Below are 21610 nucleotides of genomic sequence, written 5' to 3' on the forward strand. Positions count from 1 at the left end.
TACAATGTAGAAAATAGTAAAAAAAAAAATAGAATGAGTAGGTGTGTCCAAACTTTTGACTGGTACTGTACTTAAAATACATGAACACAATTACAGTGAAGGCTACTCTTGACTCAAGGTCAACACATCTGTCTGTACAAATCTGGCTCACGATGAAAGTGTCTGAATTGCTGAAGTCTGACCGTGAAACCTAACGTGAAAGTCCCCTGTCGCTTTGCTCAAATCAGGAGATGGATGACGGCACCTACAGAGACCTCCTGGTCAAGCAGGCGCACAAGGAGGAGGCCCAGATCCAGGCCATGGACGGCTACAAGGACCGAGTCAGCATCGCGGCCAACTCCAGCCTCATGATCCAGGGGGGTTCCCTGGTGGACCAGAGGACCTTCACCTGCATGGTTGTGTACGGCTCCAACCTGGACGAGCACCCTGTCGACGTCTTGGTCCACAGTAAGTAGTAGCTACATCTTGGTTATGTTCATTTGGTACAGAAGAAAATGGATGCATCTTTAAGCTTCCCCTTGTTGTCAGAGCGCTCGTGGCGAGCTTGAGAAGCCTTTGAAAATATTGAAAATAGTGGGTGGATTGAAATCAACATTTAATCTCAGACCTCAAGTGGAAGCTGTGATGACAACATGTCTCCCTAGGCACTGGATGACATATTCAAAGTCTAGAAAAGTTACAAACTTTTGGATGGAGACGCAAGGACAAGGTTTCGCTTCACTGTAACAAACTTGTTCTCCCCTGAGAGGTCACTTCCGTTTCGTGGATAGCCTATAGGTGCAGGCAGAAACAACAAATATATGATCCTGATCGAAACATTGTCTTATGTGTGTGTGTCAGTGAATCACATGGGAGCATTACAGAGTTACGGACATTACATTTTTCAAGGGAACCTTCAGGCCTGGTTTCATGGGGTATGTCAGACACCACCCTGAAGGCAGGATGAGAGTGTATAGATGGATTTATTTCCATAGAGAAAATAGTACTAATTTTATGCAACTTGTCGTCATATTGCCAACCAACCATAAGTCCAGCCTACGTCATCCATTCATTACACTATGTAGTAGTATTACTGGTTACATTTGAGCATTGAGTATAACATTTACATTATTCACCGGTTTATTGTTTTTGCAGAGAAGCCATTGCCACCACAGATAAAAGACAAAGCCAAAGAGCTGGAGAACGGCAAACTGACGTCGGTAAGTAGAACACATTTAACACAGAACATAGCAGACTTCTGCCCCAACTCACCAACTATAAATACTGAACAAAAATATCAACGCAACATTAAAAGTGTTGGTCCCATGTTTCATGAGCTGAAATAAAAGATCCCAGAAATGTTCCATAAGCACAAAAAGCTTAATTCCCTAAAATGTAAACAAATTTGCTTACATCCCTGTTAGTGGGCATTTCTCCTTTGCAAAGATAATCCATCCATATCAAGAAGCTGATTAAACAGCATGATCATTACACAGGTGCACCTTGTGCTGAGGACAATACAAGGCCACTCTAAAAGGTGCAGTTTTGTCGCACAACACAATGCCACAGATGTCTCAAGTTTTGAGGGAGCGTGCAATTGGCATGCTGACTGCAGGAATGTCCACCAGAGCTGTTGCCAGATAATTTAATGTTAATGTTTCTACTATAAGCTGCATCCAAAGTTATTTTATTGAATTTGGCAATACGTCCAACCGGCCTCACAACTGCAGACCACGTGAAACCACGCCAGCCCAGGGACCTCCACATCCAGCTTCTTCACCTACGGGATCGTCTGAGATGAGCCACCCGTCTCGCTGATGAAACTGGGTTTGCACAACCGAAAAATTTCTACACAAACTGTAATGTGTGCTCTCCGTCTGTTCTTGATCAGTACCCTTGCTGCAGTATTCTTTATGTTTTGCAGTTGACCAATGGCTTTCTTGAGTAGACCAGACAGGAGAGCATTACAGTAGTCAAGCCTGCTTGTAATAAAAGCATGGAGGAGTTTCTCTGTATCAGCCTGAGAGAGAAACGGCCGCACCTTGGCAATGTTTCTCAGGTGGTAAAAAGCTATTTTGATCACATTCCTAATGTGTGATTTGAAATGTAGTTCATGTTCTAAAATAACACCTAGGTGTTTTACCTGGTGTTTTATCTTTATTGCCTGTGTGCTGCCATATTCTCTCTCTGTGCTTTGGCTCCAACAATAAGTACCTCGGCCTTCTCTTGATTTAGCTGGAGGAAGTTGTGAGCCGTCCATGTATTTAAATCACTAATACAGTCTAATAATTTATCCGTGGAGCTAAAATCCTCAAGGGGACACAGAAAAGTAAAGTTGTGTATCATCTGCGTAGCAGTGAAAATCAATGCTGTGCTTTCTGATAACGCTGCAAAGGGGTAACATATATATAAACTGAACAGTAACGGACCCAAAAACGAACCTTGCGGAATGCCACATGTGATATGTATTTTCTCTGAGTTATGTTCACCAAGGGTGACAAAAAACTCTCAACCTGTTAAATAAAACCAATTTAGACCAACCCACCTCTCCAGTCTGTCCAGAAGGACATCATGGTCAACAGTGTTGAATGCAACACTTAAATCCAAGAGTACAAGGGCATAGATCTGTTTGGCATCTGTGCTGGCTTAAAGATAATTTACCACTTTAACTAAGGATGTCTCTGTGCTGTGGTGGGCCTGAAAACCAGATTAGGAATTAAAAAAAAATACAGTTGGCACTTAAAAAATCATTTTGATGTATGAACACCAATTTCTCTAGAATTTTGCTTAAGAATGGAAGGTTGGAGATTGACTGAGAATTGCTAAGAGCTAGATTACTTTTCTTCAGAAGGGGTTTCAAGTTAGCAGTTTTTAGTGCTGTGGGCAAAGTGCCTGTGAACAGGGAATGATTAACAATAGCTTGGAATTATTTAGATATGTAATTAAAAACTGTTTTGAAGAAGGTGGTGGGGATAGGATCGAGAAGGCAGGCAGAAGGCTTATGTTGTGAATGTGATATCACTTTCCCGAACATGTCTGTGTCAACCAGGGAAAATAAATCCATAGCGCCTTTGCGTGGTAGGCTAGGACACATATCATCAAACTTTTCATCAGGTCTTGCTTGACTAATACCCAGCCTAATGTTTTTTATCTTATCTCTGAAATATGGGGTAGGATTTATCAGATCATCAATGGTGGAGAAGAGCACTCTCAAATTATTCTGATTTAATAGTGATCAAGTTAGAAAAATGAGCCCGTCTGGCATTTCTAATTGCCTTGTTATATAAGCCAAGTTGCTCTCTCAGAATATGATGATGGACCTGCAACTTTGACTCTCTCCACTTCCGCTCTGTCGGTGCATTCATCCGACGCCATCATCATGTTTCAGCATGATAATGCACGGAAAATGGCCCAGTTTTTAGCATGGCCTACATACTCACCAGGCATGTCACCCATTGAGCAATCAATCAATCAAATTTATTTATAAAGCCCTTTTTACATCAGCCGATGTCACAAAGTGCTGTACAGAAACCCAGCCTAAAACCCCAAACAGCAAGCAATGCAGATGTAGGAGCACAGTGGCTTGGAAAAACTCCCTAGAAAGGCCAGAACCTAAGAAGAAACCTAGAGAGGAACCAGGCTCTGAGGGATGGCCTGTCCTCTTATGGCTGTGCCGGGTGGAGATTATAACAGAACATGGCCAAGATGTTCAAACGTTCATAGTTGACCAGCAGGGTCAGATAATAATAATCACAGTGATTGTAGAGGGTGGAACAGGTCAGCACCTCAGGAGTATAAGTCAGTTGTCTTTTCATAGCCGATCATTCAGAGTTAGAGACAGCAGGTGCGGTTGAGAGAGTCCAAAACATCAGGTCCGGGACAAGGTAGCACGTCCAGTGAACAGGTCTGGGTTCCATAGCCGCAGTCAGAACAGTTGAAACTGGAGCAGCAGCACGACCAGGTGGACTGGGGACAGCAAGGAGTCATCAGGCTAGGTAGTCCTGAGGCATGGTCCTAGGGCTCAGGTCCTGAGAGAGAGAGAGAGAGAGAGAATTAGAGGGAGCATACTTAAATTCACCGGATAAGACATGAGAAATACTCCAGATATAACAGACTGACCCTAGTCCCCCGACACATAAACTATTGCAGCATAAATACTGGAGGCTGAGACAGGAGGGGTCGGGAGACACTGGCTAAACAGGCAGGATATAACCCCAACCACTTTGCCAAGGCACAGGAAGAAGAATATCTTCAACCACCAACCTACTACTCTGAGACAAGGCAGAGATTAGCACACGAAGACCTCCCCCACGGCACATACCCGAGGGGGGCGCCAACCCAGACAGGAAGATCACGTCAGTGACTCAACCCACTCAAGTGTCGCACCCCTCTAGGGACGGCATGGAAGAGAACCAGTAAGCCAGTGACTCAGCCCCCATAATAGCGTTAGAGGCAGAGAATCTCAGTGGAGAGAGAGGAACTGGCCAGGCAGAGACAGCAAGGGCGGTTCGTCGCTGCAGTGCCTTTCCGTTCACCTTCACACCCCTGGGCCAGACTACACTCAATCATAGGACCTACTGAAGAGATGAGACTTCAATAAAGACTTAAGGCCATTCCATAAAAATGGAGCTCTATAGGAGAAAGCCCTGCCTCCAGCTGTTTGCTTAGAAATTCTAGGGACAGTAAGGAGGCCTGCGTCTTGTGACCGTAGCGTACGTGTAGGTATGTACGGCAGGACCAAATCGGAAAGATGGGTAGGAGCAAGCCAATGTAATGCTTTGTAGGTTAAAAATAAAACTTTGACATCAGCCCTAGCCTTAACAGGAAGCCTGTGTAGAGAGACTAGCACTGGAGTAATATGATCCAATCTTTTGGTTCTAGTCAAGATTCTAGCAGCCATGTTTAGCACTAACTGAAGTCTATTTTGTGCTTTATCCAGGAAGCCGGAAAGTAGAGTATTGCAGTAGTCTAACCTAGAAGTGACAAAAGCATGGATTAATTATTCTGCATCATTTTTGGACAGATTTTTGCAATGTTACAAAGATGGAAAAAAGCTGTCCTTGAAATATTCTCGATATGTTCGTCAAAAGAGAGATCAGAGTCCAGAGTAGCGCCAAGGTTTTATTTGAGATGACTGTACAACCATCAAGATTCATTGTCAGATCCAACAGAATATCTCTTTGTTTCTTGGGACCTGGAACTAGCATCTCTGTTTTGTCTGAGTTTAAAAGTACAACATTTGCTGCCATCCACTTCCTTATATTTGAAACACAGGCTTCCAGGGAGGGCAATTTTGGGGCTTTCATTGAAATGTACAGCTGTGTATCGTCCACATAGCAGTGAAAGTTAACATTATGTTTCCGAATGACATCACCAAGAGGTAAAATATATACTGAAAACAATAGTGGTCCTAAAACGGAACCTTTAGGAACGCCGAAATTTACAGTTGATTTGTCAGAAGACAAACCATCTACAGAGACAAACTGATATCTTTCCGACAGATAAGATCTAAACCAGGCCGGAACCTGTCCGTATAGACCAATTTGGGTTTCCAATCTCTCCAAAAGAATGTGGTGATCGATGGTATCAAAAACAGCACTAAGGTCTAGGAGCACGAGGACAGATGCAGAACCTTGGTCTGACGCCATTTAAAGGTAACCCCCTTTCACGAGTGCAGTCTCAGTGCTATGATGGGGTCTAAACCCAGACTTAAGCGTTTTCGTATACATCGTCTTCTGGAAGGCAGTGAGTTGCTGCGCAACAGCTTTTTCAAAGTTTTTAAAGAGGAATGGGAGATTCGATATAGGCCGATTTTTAGTTTTTTATATTTTCTGGGTCAAGGTTTGGCTTTTTCAAGAGAGGCTTTATTACTACCACTTTAAGTGAGTTTGGTACACATCCGGTGGATGGGAACCGTTTATTATATTCAACATAGGAGGGCCAAGCACAGGAAGCAGCTCTTTCAGTAGTTTAGTTGGAATAGGGTCCAGTATGCAGCTTGAAGGTTTAGAGGCCAAGACTATTTTCATGAATGTGTCAAGAGATATAGTAATAAAAAACTTGAGTGTCTCCCTTGATACTAGGTCCTGGCAGTGTTGTGCAGATTCAGAATAACTGAGCTTTGGAGAAATATGCAGACTTCGTCAAATAAGTACATGAATTTAACACTGCTGAAGTGAAAGCCATCCTCTCTTGGGGAAATGCTGCTTTTTGGTTAGCTTTCCGACAATATCAAAAATACATTTGGGATTGTTCTTATTCTCCTCAATTAAGTTGGAAAAATAGGATGATCGAGCAGCAGTGAGGGCTCTTCGAGACTGCACGGTACTGTCATTCCAAGCTAGTCGGAAGACTTCCAGTTTGGTGTAGCGCCATTTCCGTTCCAATTTTCTGGAAGCTTGCTTCAGGGCTCGGGTATTTTCTGTATACCAGGGAACTAGTTTCTTATGACAAATGTTTTTTGTTTTTAGGTGTGCGACTGCATCTAGGGTATTACGCAAGGTTAAATTGAGTTCCTCAGTTAGATGGTTAACCAATTTTTGTACTCTGACGTCCTTGGGTAGGTAGAGGGAGTCTGGAAGGGCATCTAGGAATCTTTGGGTTGTCCAAGAATTTATAGCACAGCTTTTGATGATCCTTGGTAGAGGTCTGAGCAGATTATTTGTTGCAATTGCAAACTTAGCCTCTTACATCTAGACGTTCCGCTAGCGGAACACCTGCTCCAATATCCAATGATAGGCGTGGCGCGAATTACAAATTCCTCAAAAATACAAAAAAACTTCAATTTTTCAAACATGACTATTTCACAGCATTTTAAAGACAAGACTCTCCTTTATCTAACCACACTGTCCGATTTCAAAAAGGCTTTACAACGAAAGCAAAACATTAGATTATGTCAGCAGAGTACCAAGCCAGAAATAATCAGACACCCATTTTTCAAGCTAGCATATAATGTCACAAAAAACAAAACCACAGCTAAATGCAGCACTAACCTTTGATGATCTTCATCAGATGACAACCCTAGGACATTATGTTATACAATGCATGCATGTTTTGTTCAATCAAGTTCATATTTATATCAAAAACCAGCTTTTTACATTAGCATGTGACGTTCAGAACTAGCATACCCCCCGCAAACATCCGGTGAATTTACTAAATTACTCACGATAAACGTTCACAAAAACATAACAATTATTTTAAGAATTATAGATACAGAACTCCTCTCTGCACTCGATATGTCCGATTTTAAAATAGCTTTTCGGTGAAAGCACATTTTGCAATATTCTCAGTAGATAGCCCAGCCATCACGGCTAGCCATTTAGACACCGACCAAGTTTAGCCCTGATCAAACTCCGATTTACTATTACAAAAGTTTCATTACCTTTGTTGTCTTCGTCAGAATGCACTCCCAGGACTGCTATTTCAATAACAAATGTTGGTTTGGTCCAAAATAATCCATCGTTATATCCGAATAGCGGCGTTTTGTTCGTGCGTTCCAGACACTATCCGAAATGGTAAAGAAGGGTCGTGCGCATGGCGCAATTCGTGACAAAAAAATTCTAAATATTCCATTACCGTACTTCGAAGCATGTCAACCGCTGTTTAAAATCAATTTTTATGCCATTTTTCTCGTAGAAAAGCGATAATATTCCGACCGGGAATCTCCTTTTCGGCAAACAGAGGAAAAAATCACAAAGACGGGGGAGGCCAGGTCACGCGCCTAAGCCCACAGTCCCTTGATCGGCCACTTGAGAAAGGCGATAATGTGTTTCAGCCTGGGGCTGGGATGACGACATTCTGTTTTTTCCCGGGCTCTGAGCGCCTATGGACGACGTAGGAAGTGTCACGTTAGAGCAGAGATCCTTAGTAAAAGATAGAGATGGCAAAGAAGTTCCAGAAATGGTCAGACAGGCCACTTCCTGTAAAGGAATCTCTCAGGTTTTGACCTGCCATTTGAGTTCTGTTATACTCACAGACACCATTCAAACAGTTTTAGAAACTTTAGGGTGTTTTCTATCCATATATAATAAGTATATGCATATTCTAGTTACTGGGTAGGATTAGTAACCAGATTATATCCGGTACGTTTTTTATCCAGCCGTGAAAATACTGCCCCCTAGCCATAAGAGGTTAATAAAATGGTGGTCCGATAGTCCAGGATTATGAGGAAAAACATTAAGCTCCACAATATTTATTCCACTGGACAAAACTAGGTCCAGAGTATGATTGTGGCAGTGAGTAGGTCCGGTGACATGTTGGACAAAACCCACTGAGTCGATTATGGCTCCGATAGCCTTTTGGAGTGGGTCTGTGGACTTTTCCATGTGAATATTAAAGTCACCAAAAAGTAGAATATTATCTGCCATGAATACAAGGTCCGATAGGAATTCAGGGAACTCAGTGAGGAACGCTGGATACGGCCCAGGAGGCCTATAAACAGCAGCTATAAAAAGTGATTGAGTAGGCTGCATAGATTTCATCACTAAAAGCTCAAAAGATGAAAATGCAGTTATTAAAAAAAAAAAATATGTTTTATTGAAATTTGCTATCGTAAGTGTTAGCAACACTGCCTTTGCGGGATGCGCAGGGATATAGTCTCCTGGTGTAACCAGGAGGAGAGGCCTCATTTAACACAGTAAATTAATCAGGCTTAAGCCATGTTTCAGTCAGGCCAATCACATCAAGATTATGATCAGTGATTTGTTCATTGACTATAACTGCTTTGGAAGTGAGGGATCTAACATTACGTAGCCCTATTTGGAGATGTGAGGTATCACAATCTCTTTCAATAATGGCAGGAATGGAGGAGGTCTTTATTCCAGTGAGATTTCTAAGGCAAACACCGCCATGTTTAGTTTTGCTCAACCTAGATCGAGGCACAGACACGGTCTCAATGGGGATAGCTGAGCTGACTACACAGAGTATAGTCCACTAAGCTGGCAAGGTGGCTAACAGCCTGCTGCCTGGCCTGCTTCCTGGCCTGCACCCTATCTCATTGTGGAGCTAGGGGAGTTAGAGCCCTGTCTATGTTCGTAGATAAGATGAGAGCACCCCTCCAGCTAGGATGGAGTCCGTCACTCCTCAGCAGGCCAGGCGTGGTCATATTTGTGGGTAAGTCCCAGAAAGAAGGTCAATTATCTACAAATTCTATCTTTTGGGAGGGGAAGAAAACAGTTTCCAACCAGCGATTGAGTTGTGAGACTCTGCTGTAGAGCTCATCACTCCCCCTAACTGGGAGGGGGCCAGAGACAATTACTCGATGCCGACACATCTTTCTAGCTGATTTACACGCTGAAGCTATGTTGCGCTTGGTGACCTCTGACTGTTTCATCCTAACATCGTTGGTGCCGACGTGGATAACAATATCCCTATACTCGCCAGTTTTAGCCTTAGCCAGCACCATCTTCAGATTAGCCTTAACGTCGGTAGCCCTGCCCCCTGGTAAACAGTGTATGATCGCTGGATGATTCGTTTTAAGTCTAATACTGCGGGTAATGGAGTCACCAATGACTAGGGTGTTCAATTTGACAGAGCTAATGGTGGGAGGCTCAGACCCTGTAACGGGAGGAGTAGAGAAGACTCGGACTCTGACTCTGACTCATTGCTTAATGGGGAGAACCGGTTGAGAACCGGTTGAAAGTCGGCTGAATGAGCGACACCGGTTAAGTATTCCTACAGCATTTCCTTCCAGAAGCCATGAGAAAATTGTCCTGCTGCGGGGACTGTGCGAGGGTATTTATACTACTATCTGTACTTATTGGTGGCACAGACGCTGTTTCATCCTTTCCTACACTTAAATTACCCTTGCCTAACGATTGCGTCTGAAGCTGGGCTTGCAGCACAGCTATCCTCGCCATAAGGCGATCGTTCTCCTGTATAGAAGGCATAATGTTAATGTTACTACTTAGCTTCGGCTGGTGGAGGTCGTGTACAACCATGTCCAGATAAAGCGTCCGGGGTGAAAAAGTTCAATGAAAAAAGTTAAGCGAGGGGAAAAAATGTAAACTATAATTAAAAAGTAAAAAACGTAAAGTTGGCAGGTAGCAAAGAAACGTTAGCAACAAACCGCACAGCAGCACGTGAACAAGTCTACAAGTTGTGAACGGAAATGACAGAGACAGGAACACAATTGTGAGGCAGCAATTACACTTCCTGCAATTCTAGGACGAGCATGTTTGTGATGCTCTGGATTTACATGTACGACAGCGTGTTCCAGTTCTCACCAATATCCAGAAACTTCGCACAGACATTGAAGAGGAGTCAACAATCAACAGCCTGATCAACTCTATGCGAAAAAGATGAGGCAAATGGTGGTCACACCAGATACTGACTGGTTTTCTGATCCACGCAGGTATCTGTGACCAACAGATGCATATCTGTATTCCCAGTCATATGAAATCCATAGATTAGGTCCTAATTTATTTATTTAAATTGACCGTTTTTCTTGTATGTACTGTAACTCAGTAAACATGTTGAAATTGTTGCATGTTGCGTTTATTTTTGTTCAGTGTAGATGGAAACTGTTGGGAGTCAATCCACCAGAATGCAATGTACATTTAATATGGATCTCGAGTCACCTTTTTTATTACTATTCTCACCTAACAATTGAAACATTATTGAATTGCTTGAGGCACTTTTGGTCTGTGTTTTCTGAGAGAGGGAGAGCGAGAAGGACGTCTACACTGATAACCCGTGAAAGGGATGAGGTGAGGCATGCGTGGTTCATACGCCAATCTAATTACAGAAGTTAGAGTAAAAATATGACTTTGAATGATGTGGAAATAGGTACGTACTTCGCAACACCTGAATAAAAGAGCTTGTCCTTTTGTCTAAGAAACTTGAGTGCCATAAGAATGGAATGAAATTGTAGTGCCCAGTTACTATGTCTGATAATAATAGATTTTATTATAATGTGCGTCTTTGCGTGTGTGCATGTGCATGTGCCTGTGAGATTTGTGTCTGGTTTCAGTGGTGTTGGAAGTTTCCATTTGGTTGCGGAGGCTTACTGGTTCCAGACTCTTTTTCGTTGTAGTTCTTTTAGTGCTTATTTCTACTTCTTGCAGTGTTTGTATTAGCAGAGACCGAGGGACGGTATCCAAGGAGAGGAAAAGGTGGAGGGTGGGGGGGGGACTCTGTTTTGAGAAAATGCCCACTGAGGTATGTCATGTTCAAAGGGCTCTTTCTCTCTCTCACACTCTCTTTCTTTCACTTGCTTTCACATTCTCGTTCTCTCTCTCTCTAACACGCATTCGGAATGGAGCGCCTTCTCAGACAGCTTACTTCGAGAGCAGTGAGTCACTTCAAAGCCAAAACATTCCAGTTTCAGACTTGATATACGGTGTTACCGTGTGTGCGTGCCATCAAAAGATGACTGCCATGTGAGGGTTCACAGCCTCGACTTATTGCTGTCTAAAAATGGTATCCGAGTGTCACAGATGATCGAGATCCCCACTGCCCTGTATAATGTCTGTTTATTTGTTAGTGTCTGGTTTGTGTGAGTGTGGGTTTCTTTAGGACAGACAGTCACATTAATGAAGTTGTGAACAGCAGCTCTGCCACCAGTGGTTTGGAGCCAAGTGAACCACTTAAGGGCACCCATAGGAAGACTAGCTCCTGCAATAGGCAGCACTGTGGGAGTGTGGCATGATGTATTGTAGCTGGATTATTTCCTAGGGCCTTGTCCATTATCTGCTGTTGACGGCCCGCCCAGTGAGGCCCCCCGCTTCCATCCTTCTGCCTCGCACCTATGGAGGAGGGTTCAATTCCTCATGCCACCCCACACGCCCGAAACTATACATCATCTGACATACCTACACTGCCTGTGGCTCACACAGCCTGCAAATACTCCTCAACCCACTTTGAGCTTTATCCCCCTGCGTAGCGGATGCGCACACACACACACACACACACACACACACACACACACACACACACACACACACACACACACACACACACACACACGGCTGCCTGCACATCACCTAATCGTGTCACATCTTTATTGATGAGGCTCACGCTTTTCCTGTGATGGACTTTTTGCGCTTTCATTTTTCTCCATCCGATCCAGGTTGGCAGTGTTTGTTGGGGATGCGTTGCTAAAATAAGGCCTCTGCAGTCCGGTGCCAACTGTCACGGTGGAACTTTTAGAACCTTCATGGTTAGACCGGTATACAGCCCATCCCATTTCCAGGAAATGACGTGTCCTTAGATCAGTCCGACAGGCCACTTTCTTCCAAAATGGAATGTAATAGTAGGGGAGTTGATCAGAAAGGTAATCACAGCCTCATGTTGTCATAATCATTATAAGGATTGTTATTATAGACATACAGTGAGCTCCAAAAGTATTGGGACAGTGACCATTTGTTTTGGATTTGGCTGTACTCCAGCATTTTGGATTTGTCAGCTTTAATTTGAAGTTATTGTCATCCATCGGATGAACCGTTTAGAAATTACAGCATTTTTTGCACATCGTCCCCCCATTTTAAGGGACCACTTATATGTGTATTAAAGTAGTAAAAAGTTAATCTCCCCTGTTATTGTAATGGTGAGATGTTGGCATGTCTTGGGCATGATATATGTGCGTCTAATTTTCTCACTCATCATTATTCACGATTCATTGAGGATTATCCGTAATCATGGTAGCATCCACATTAATGTAGAAGTGTTTAGAAACATATTCTTGTTTACTGTTTACTCTGACCGTCATACAGTAACCACTCCAGGAAAAGAGATTCAGCAATGAACTCTCAGTGCATCCATATATAGACTGTACACTTTCACTTTAGTCTCTTAGGGCTGGTTCCCCGGACACAAATTTAGCCTTGTCCTGGATTAAAAAGCATTCTCAATCTCCCAAAAAATCTACAAAATAACAGATTAATCTGTGTCTAGGTTCAGTTCTTAATAATGGAGCTGCTTTTGGTTTGATTTGTAATGTTGTTTTTTGTCTGTTTCAGCTAGGCGTGTGTATGGCCGCAGATGCAAACCCCGCCGCCGTAATCATGTGGTCCAAAAACGGCAAGCAGCTGGTGGCTGATGGAAAGAGTATGTCATCACGTCTTGCCGCACAAACAGTCAAACAACAGTCTTTAAATCTTTGTTTTCATTTCAACAACTTCCTACTTGTGACACCTTTTGCTAGATTTATGTAAAAATATCCACTGGGGCTGATTTGCTTGATCTTTTCTTGCTGCAGCTTTCTGCTCCTCTGATTGTAGAATCTTTAACACATATGTTTAACCTTTCAATTATTTCTGGTACCAGTGTGACCTAAATAATTAGCGCCCCATTTCCAAACTCTCTTGCCTAGTAAAGATTCTAGAATCCTTGGGTAATACTTAACTTAGATCCTTTTTAACTACGAAATGTATTCTAAATGTACACCAGTCAGGTTTCAGACCATTTCATAGCACCATCTCTGCTACTTCTTTGGTTTTAAATTATGTTCTTAATTTTTTGGATAAGAAGAATCACTGTGCAGCCCTTTTTATTGACCTGTCTAAAGCCTTCGACTCTGTGGATCACAAATGACTTCTTTCTTAATTCTGGACATAACAAAGGGTGTCCTACAGGGATGTGGTGTATGATATTGCCCCCACAGCTGACCAGGCTACTGGAATTCCAAATCAAATCAAAGTTTATTTGTCACGTGCGCCGAATACAACAGGTGTAGACCTTACAGTGAAATGCTTACTTACAGGCTCTAACCAATAGTGTAAAAAAGGTGTTAGGGGAACAATAGGTAAGTAAACAAATAAAACAACAGTAAAAAGACAGGCTATATACAGTAGCGAGGCTATAAAAGTAGCGAGGCTACATACAGACACCGGTTAGTCAGGCTGATTGAGGTAGTATATATATGTACATATGGTTAAAGTGACTATGTATATATGATGAACAGAGAGTAGCAGTAGTGTAAAAGAGGGGTTGGTGGGTGGTGGGACACAATGCAGATAGCCCGGTTAGCCAATGTGTGGGAGCACTGGTTGGTCGGACCATTTGAGGTAGTATGTACATGAATGTATAGTTAAAGTGACTATGCATATATGACAAACAGAGAGTAGCAGCAGTGTAAAAAGAGGGGTTGGGGGGCACACAATGCAAATAGTCTGGGTAGCCATTTGATTAGCTGTTCAGGAGTCTTATGGCTATGACTGGGGTGGCTGGGGTCTTTGACAATTTTAAGGGCCTTCCTCTGACACCGCCTGGTGTAGAGGTCCTGGATGGCAGGCAGCTTAGCCCCAGTGATGTACTGGGCCGTACGCACTACCCTCTGTAGTGCCTTGCGGTCAGAGGCCGAGCAATTGCCGTACCAGGCAGTGATGCAACCAGTCAGGTTGCTCTCGATGTTGCAGCTGTAGAACCTTTTGAGGATCTCTTGACCCATGCCAAATCTTTTTAGTTTCCTGAGGTGGAATAGGCTTTGTCGTGCCCTCTTCACGACTGTCTTGGTGTGTTTGGACCATTCTAGTTTGTTGTTGATGTGGACACCAATGAACTTAAATCTCAAAACCTGCTCCACTACAGCCCTGTCGATGAGAATGGGGGCGTGCTCGGTCCTCCTTTTCCTGTAGTCCACAATCATCTCCTTAGTCTTGGCTACGTTGAGGGATAGGTTGTTATCTGGCACCACCCGGCCAGGTCTCTGACCTCCTCCCTATAGGCTGTCTCGTCGTTGTCGGTGATCAGGCCTACCACTGTTGTGTCGTCGGCAAACTTAATGATGGTGTTGGAGTCGTGCCTGGCCATGCAGTTGTGTGTGAACAGGGAGTACAGGAGGGGACTGAGCACGCACCCCTGGGGAGCTCTAGTGTTGAGGATCAGCATGGCAGATGTGTTGCTACCTACCCTCACCACCTGGGGGCGGCCCGTCAGGAAGTCCAGAATCCAGTTGCAGAGGGCGGTGTTTAGTCCCAGGATCCTTAGCTTAGTGATGAGCTTTGAGGGTACTATAGTGTTGAGCGCTGAGCTGTAGTCAATGAATAGCATTCTCACATAAGTGTTCCTTTTGTCCAGGTGGGAAAGGGCAGTGTGGAGTGCAATAGAGATTGCATCATCTGTGGATCTGTTTGGGCGGTATGCAAATTGGAGTGGGTCTAGAGTTTTTGGGATAATGGTGTTGATGTGAGCCATTACCAACCTTTCAAAGCACTTCATGGCTACGGATGTGAGTGCTACGGGTCTGTAGGCATTTAGACAGGTTGCCTTTGTGTTCTTGGGCACAGGGACTATGGTGGTCTGCTTGAAACATGTTGGTATTACAGACTCAATCAGGGACATGTTAAAAATGTCAGTGAAGACACCTGCCAGTTGGTCAGCACATGCCTGGAGCACACATCCTGGTAATCTGTCTGGCCCGCAGCTTTGTGTATGTTGACCTGTTTAAAGGTCTTACTCACGTCGGCTAAGGAGAGCGTGATCACAGTCATCCAGAACAGCTGATGCTCTCATGCATGCCTCAGTGTTGCTTGCCTCGAAGCGAGCATAGAAGTGATTTAGGTCATCTGGTAGGCTCGTGTCACTGGGCAGCTCGCGGCTGTGCTGCCCTTTGTAGTCTGTAATAGTTTAAGCCCTGCCACATAAGACGAGCGTTGGAGCCGGTGTGGTATGATTCAATCTTAGCCCTGTATTGACGCTTTGCCTGTTTGATGGTTCGTCGCAGGGCATAGCAGGATTTCTTGTAAGTTTCTGGGTTAGAGTCCCACACCTTGAAAGCGGCAGCTCTACCCTTTAGCTCAGTGTTGCCTGTAATCCATGTTGCCTGTAATCCATGGCTTCTGGTTGGGGTATGTACGTACAGTCACTGTGGGGACGACGTCTTCGATGCACTTATTGACAAAGCCAGTAACTGATGTGGTGTACTCCTCAATGCCATCGGAAGAATCCCGGAACATGTTCCAGTCTGTGATAGCAAAACAGTCCAGTAGTTTAGCATCTGCTTCATCTGACCACTTTGTTATAGACTGAGTCACTGGTGCTTCCTGCTTTAATTGTTGCTTGTAAGCAGGAATCAGGAGGATAGAGTTGTGGTCAGATTTACCAAATGGAGGGTGAGGGAGAGCTTTGTACGTGTCTCTGTGTGGAGTACAGGTGATCTAGAATTGTTTTCCCTCTGGTTGCACATTTAACATGTTAATAGAAATTTGGTAGAACTGATTTAAGTTTCCCTGCATTAAAGTCTCCGGCCACTAGGAGCGCCGCCTCTGGGTGAGTGGTTTCCTGTTTGCTTATTTCCTTATACAACTGACTGAGTGCGGTCTTAGTGCCAGCATCTGTCTGTGGTGGTAAATAAACAGCCACGAAAAGTATAGCTGATAACGCTCTAGGAAAGTAGTGTGGCCTGCAATTTATCACAATATACTCTACTTCAGGCGAGCAAACTATAGAGACTTCCTTAGATTTTGTGCACCAGCTGTTGTTTACAAATATGCACAGACAAATTGGTACTTAATGCAGGTAAAACTAAGTATATGTTATTTTCCAAATCACATAAACATTTATCTTATAATTTATGCATACAGTGCTTTCAGAAAGTATTCACATCCATTTACTTTTTCAAAATGATGTTAATGTTACAGCCTGAATTCAAAATTGATTCAATTTAGATTTTTTGTCAATGGCCTGCACACAATACCCATAATGTCAAACTGGAATCAAGTTTTTGGTAACTTAGAAAAAAATTCATCACAAATGAAAAGCTGACATGTCTTGAGTCAATAAGTATTCAATCCCTTTGTTATGGCAAGCCTAAATAATTTCTGGACATAAAATGTAAATAGATTGCATGGACTCTGGACTGTGTGCAATAATAGTGTTTCAACATATACAATTATCTGTAAGGTCCATCAGTCGAGCAGTGAATTTCAAACACAGATTCAGCCACAAAGACCAGGGAGGTTTTCCAATGCCTTTCAAAGAAGGGCACCTATTGGTAGAGAGGTAAAAAAAATGTTTACAAAAAAAACCACACATTGAATATACCTTTGAGCATGGTGAAGTTATTAATTTCACTTTGGATGGTGTATCAATACACCCACTCACTACACAGATATAGGCATCCTTCCTAACTCAGTTGCCGGATAGAAAGGAAACCGATCAGGGACTTCACCATGAGGCCAATGCTGACTTTAAAAAAGTTAGAGTTTAATAGCTGCGATAGGAGAAAACTGAGGATTTATCAACAACATTGTAGTTACTCAATACTAACCTAATTGACAGTGGAAAGAAGGAATCCTGTAAAGAATATAAATATTCCAAAACATGCATCCTGTTTGCAATAAGGCACTAAAGTAATAAGGTGTAACCGATGTGAAATGGCTAGCTAGTTAGCGGGGTGCGCGCTAATAGCGTTTCAGTTGGTGACATCACTCGCTCAGAGACCTTGAAGTAGTTGGCTGCGGCTTTTGTGGAGCGATGGGTAACGATGCTTCGAGAATGACTGTTGTCTGTGTGCAGAGGGTCTCTGGTTCGAGCCCAGGTAGGGGTGAGGAAGAGCGACGGAAGCAAAACTGTTTACATTTTTTTTTTGCCAATTAACTTTTTGTCCTGAAAAGTATTATGTTTGGGCAAATCCAATACAACACATTACTGAGTACCACTCTCCATATTTTCAAGCATAGTGGTGGCCGCATCATGTTATGGGTATGCTTGTAGTCATTAAGGACTGGGGAGTTTTTCAGGATAAAAAAGAAACGTAATGTAGCTAAACACAGGCAAAATCCTAGGGGAAAACCTGATTGAGTACGTTTTCCACCAGAAACTGGGAGATGTATTAACCTTTCAGCAGGAAAATAACCTACAACACAAGGCCAAATCTACACTAGATTTGCTTACCAAGAAGACAGTGAATGTTCCTGAGTGGCCGAGTTTTGAGTTAAATCTACTTGAAAATCTATGGCAAGACCTGAAAGTTGTCTAGCAATGATCAACAAACAATTTGACAAAGCTTGAAGAATTAAAAAAAATATAATGGACAAATGTTGCACAATCCAGGTGTGGAAAGCTCTTATAGACTTACCTCGAAATATTCACAGCTGTAAACACTGCCAAAGGGGCTTCTACAAAGTATTGACTTAGGGGTGTGTGAACTTATGTAAATTAGATTTTTGTATTTCATTTCCAATACATCTGCAAACATTTTTTGTGAAAATACAAAAAACGTGTTTTCACTGTCATTATTGGGTATTGTTTGTAGATGGGTGAATTCAGGCTGTAGCACAACAAAATGAGTCAAGGGGTATGAATACTTTCCAAAGGCACCATAAGTACACTGAACAAAAATATAAACTCAACATGTAAAGTGTTGGTCCCATGTTTCATGAGCTGAAATAAAAGATAGCAGAAATTTTCCATACACACAAAAAGCTTATTTCGCTCAAATGCTGTGCACACGGCAGGTAGCCTAGTGGTTAGAGCATTGGGCCAGTAACCGAAAGGTTGCAATATCGAATCCACGAGCTGACAAGCTAAAAATCTGTTCTGCCCCTGAACAAGGCCGTTAACACACTGTTCCTAGGCCATCATTGAAAATAACAATTTGTTCTTAACTGACTTGTCAAGTCAAAAAAAAAAAAAAAAAAAATGTACATCTCTTTTAGTGAGCATTTCTTCTTTGCCAAGATAATCCATCCACCTGACAGGAAGCTGATTAAACAGCATGATTATTACACGGGTTCACCTTGTGCTGGCCACTCTAAAATGTGCAGTTTTGTAATATAACACAATGCCACAGATGTCTCAAGTTTTGAGGGAGTGTGCAGCTGACTGCAGGCTGTATCACAACCTGTTGTGATCGGGAGTCCCATAGAGGGCCCACAATTGGCCCAGCATCGTCCGGATTAGGTGAGGGTTTGGCCGGGGTAGGCTGTCATTGTAAATAAGAATTTGTTCTTAACTGACTTGCCTAGGTAAATAAATAAAACAAAAATCTGACATTGATTTTCCATTAGAATGTGGTTATGCTTTTAGATGGTTGAAAGAATAGTGATAACACTTTAGAAATTCAACAAACTTTTAACTGTCTTTTTGAGGGGGTGAAAATAGATTAGTCTCATTGATCAACATATCAACCAAATATTACCCAGTTCTTCTTGTTGAAATGAGGTGGAAAAAGTCAAGGGGTCTGAATACTTTTCCAAATGCACTGTACATACAAAATAATAGGATAAAATATTCACCACCTACTGACAGTCGTAAAGCTACCCCATATTGTTACACTTCACCTTTAGACTGTCATTTGCTTAATCTGTCGCTCCTCTTCTGACCGTGACAACTGTTACTACCAGTGACTCATCCTCTTTTTGTTTGCACTCACAGCCATCATCATCACGCCCAGTGTGAAGATGGATCCGTCGACAGGCCTGTCCTCTACCACGTCTGTTCTGCAGTACACAGTGGTGAAAAGCGACGTGGGAGCCAAATTCACTTGCACCGCCGAACACAGCCTGGAAACACAGGTGTCTTCTCCCGAGACCTTCATCATTCACTGTGAGTGGAGCACACCGCCCCCTGGAGGTCTTTGACCTGCAATACATGAACCTGTCACAAAATGATTGATAATCATGTATTAATATAGTCTGTTTTAGGATATTCAGCACATGCTTTAATCAAACCTACAGCCCTGGGACGTATCCGGTAGGAACAAAATGGAAAAAAATTGAGTATAATGGGAAAAGACCCATATGGGAGAAAAAAATATATATGTTTAGATAAATGTTTTTAGGTTACATGTGAAGTATTTAAAATCGGCCAGATAATGTATCTCTTTAAAACTGTATTTAATACATTATTGAATGTATTTAAAATGCATAAATGTACATACAACTTATATCACAGTATATGTTAACTGCATCCCAAAAAGTATTTAATGTATTTCAAAAATGTATTCTGAAATGCATTAAAGAATATATTTTCACATGTATTTATCAACATACACTACTGTTCAAAAGTTTGGGGTCACTTAGAAATGTCCTTGTTTTTTAAAGACAAGCACATGTTTTGTCCATTTTTAAATAATATCAAATTGATCAGAAATACAGTGTAGACATTGTTAATGTTGTAACTGACTATTGTAGCTGGAAACGGCTGATTTGTTATGGAATATCTACATAGGCGTACAGAGGCCCATTATCAGCAACCATCACTCCTGTGTTCCAATGGCATGTTGTGTTAGCTAATCCAAGTTTATCATTTTAAAAGGCTAACTGATCATTAGAAAACCCTTTTGCAATTATGTTAGCACAGCTGAACACTGTTGTCCTGATTAAAGAAGCAATAAAACTGGCCTTCTTTAGACTAGTTGAGCATCTGGAGCATCAGTATTTGTGGGTTCGATTACAGGCTTAAAATGGCCAGAAACAAAGAACTTTCTTCTGAAACTCGTCAGTCTATTCTTGTTCTGAGAAATGAAGGCCATTCCATGCGAGAAATTGACAAGAAACTGAAGATATCGTACAACGCTGTGTACTACTCCCTTCACAGAACAGCGCTAACTGTCCCTAACCAGAATAGAAAGAGGAGTGGGAGGCCCTGGTGCACAACTGAGCAAGAGGACAAGTACATTAGGGGGCGGCAGGTAGCCTAGTGGTTAGAGCGTTGAGCCAGTAACCAAAAGGTTGCTAGATCGAATCCCCAAGCTGACAAGGTAAAAATCTGTCGTTCTGCCCATGAACAAGGCCGTCATTCTAAATAAGAATTTGTTTTTAACTGACTTGCCTAATTAAATATATAAATAACATTAGAATGTCAAGTTTGAAAAATTAGATACCTTACAAGTCCTCAATTGGCAGCTTCATTAAATAGTACCCGCAAAACACCAGTCTCAATGTCAACAGTGAAGAGGTGACTCTGGGATTTTGGCCTTGTAGGCAGAGTTGCAAAGAAAAAGCCATATCTCAGACTGGCCAATAAGAAGAAAAGATTAAGATGGGCAAAAGAACACAGACACTGGACAGAGGAACTTATAAAGCAGCTTCATCAAAAGCTACTGTAACGCTTTTCCATTTCAAACAAGTGCGCTCTTCCAACCACCATCCACTGTCTCACTTCATGCGCTTGAAACGCTCCAGCAGCCTATTTGATCCACTACCCTCTTCCGATTATCAGCCCTGCAGAACTGTCAGTGTACAACCTTGAACTTTAACCTCAGAACACAACATTACACATTAACTGGCGGGACAATCCGTCTCATGGGATGCCAAAAAGCACTAAGATAAAGCCACGCTCCCTAACAAGCCACGCCTCCAAGGCTTTTAATATGCTGTCGCCGCAACAATATATTTTGCCAAAATGCATTTTTATTGTACTTGGCACATACCAAAAGCACTAACATGCATTTAAATGACTACAAAAATGACTACAAACATGATACATGTCTTTCACGTACATGCTCTCGTCAAGTTCGTTTATTTATTTGTCATATTATGAGCATTGGGTTGTTCCATGAGGTTGTTCCATGAAATGAGTTCCTTTGCATACCTTTGATATGTTAAGTAGAAATTATGCACCAATATTGAATTTTAAAATGTTGTTATATGAAATTTAAGTACCCTAAAAATATAGACCACATGGAAAATTCAATACATTTTTGTGCATTCTTTGTGACTTCTAGGAAGATTTTAAGCCAAACATACTT

At 42.3% G+C, this 21610-nt stretch overlaps 1 protein-coding gene across 1 annotated transcript in view; it reads left to right on the forward strand.

Annotated features, from left to right (window-relative positions):
- cd166 (CD166 antigen homolog) overlaps window positions 1–19892 on the forward strand; it is a 69236-nt gene extending 49344 nt beyond the window's left edge. Inside the window, 4 exon segments of the mRNA NM_001146392.1 lie at window positions 228–447; window positions 1135–1199; window positions 12936–13023; window positions 19294–19892. Of these exon segments, the coding sequence (NP_001139864.1) occupies window positions 228–447; window positions 1135–1199; window positions 12936–13023; window positions 19294–19499 (579 nt within the window). The 3' untranslated portion in view covers window positions 19500–19892.
- The last annotated feature ends 1718 nt before the right edge of the window (window positions 19893–21610 follow it).

The sequence above is a fragment of the Salmo salar genome, chromosome 04 (assembly GCF_965601325.2).
Source record: "Salmo salar chromosome 04, fSalSal1, whole genome shotgun sequence".
In the NCBI taxonomy this organism is placed as follows: Eukaryota; Metazoa; Chordata; class Actinopteri; order Salmoniformes; family Salmonidae; genus Salmo; species Salmo salar.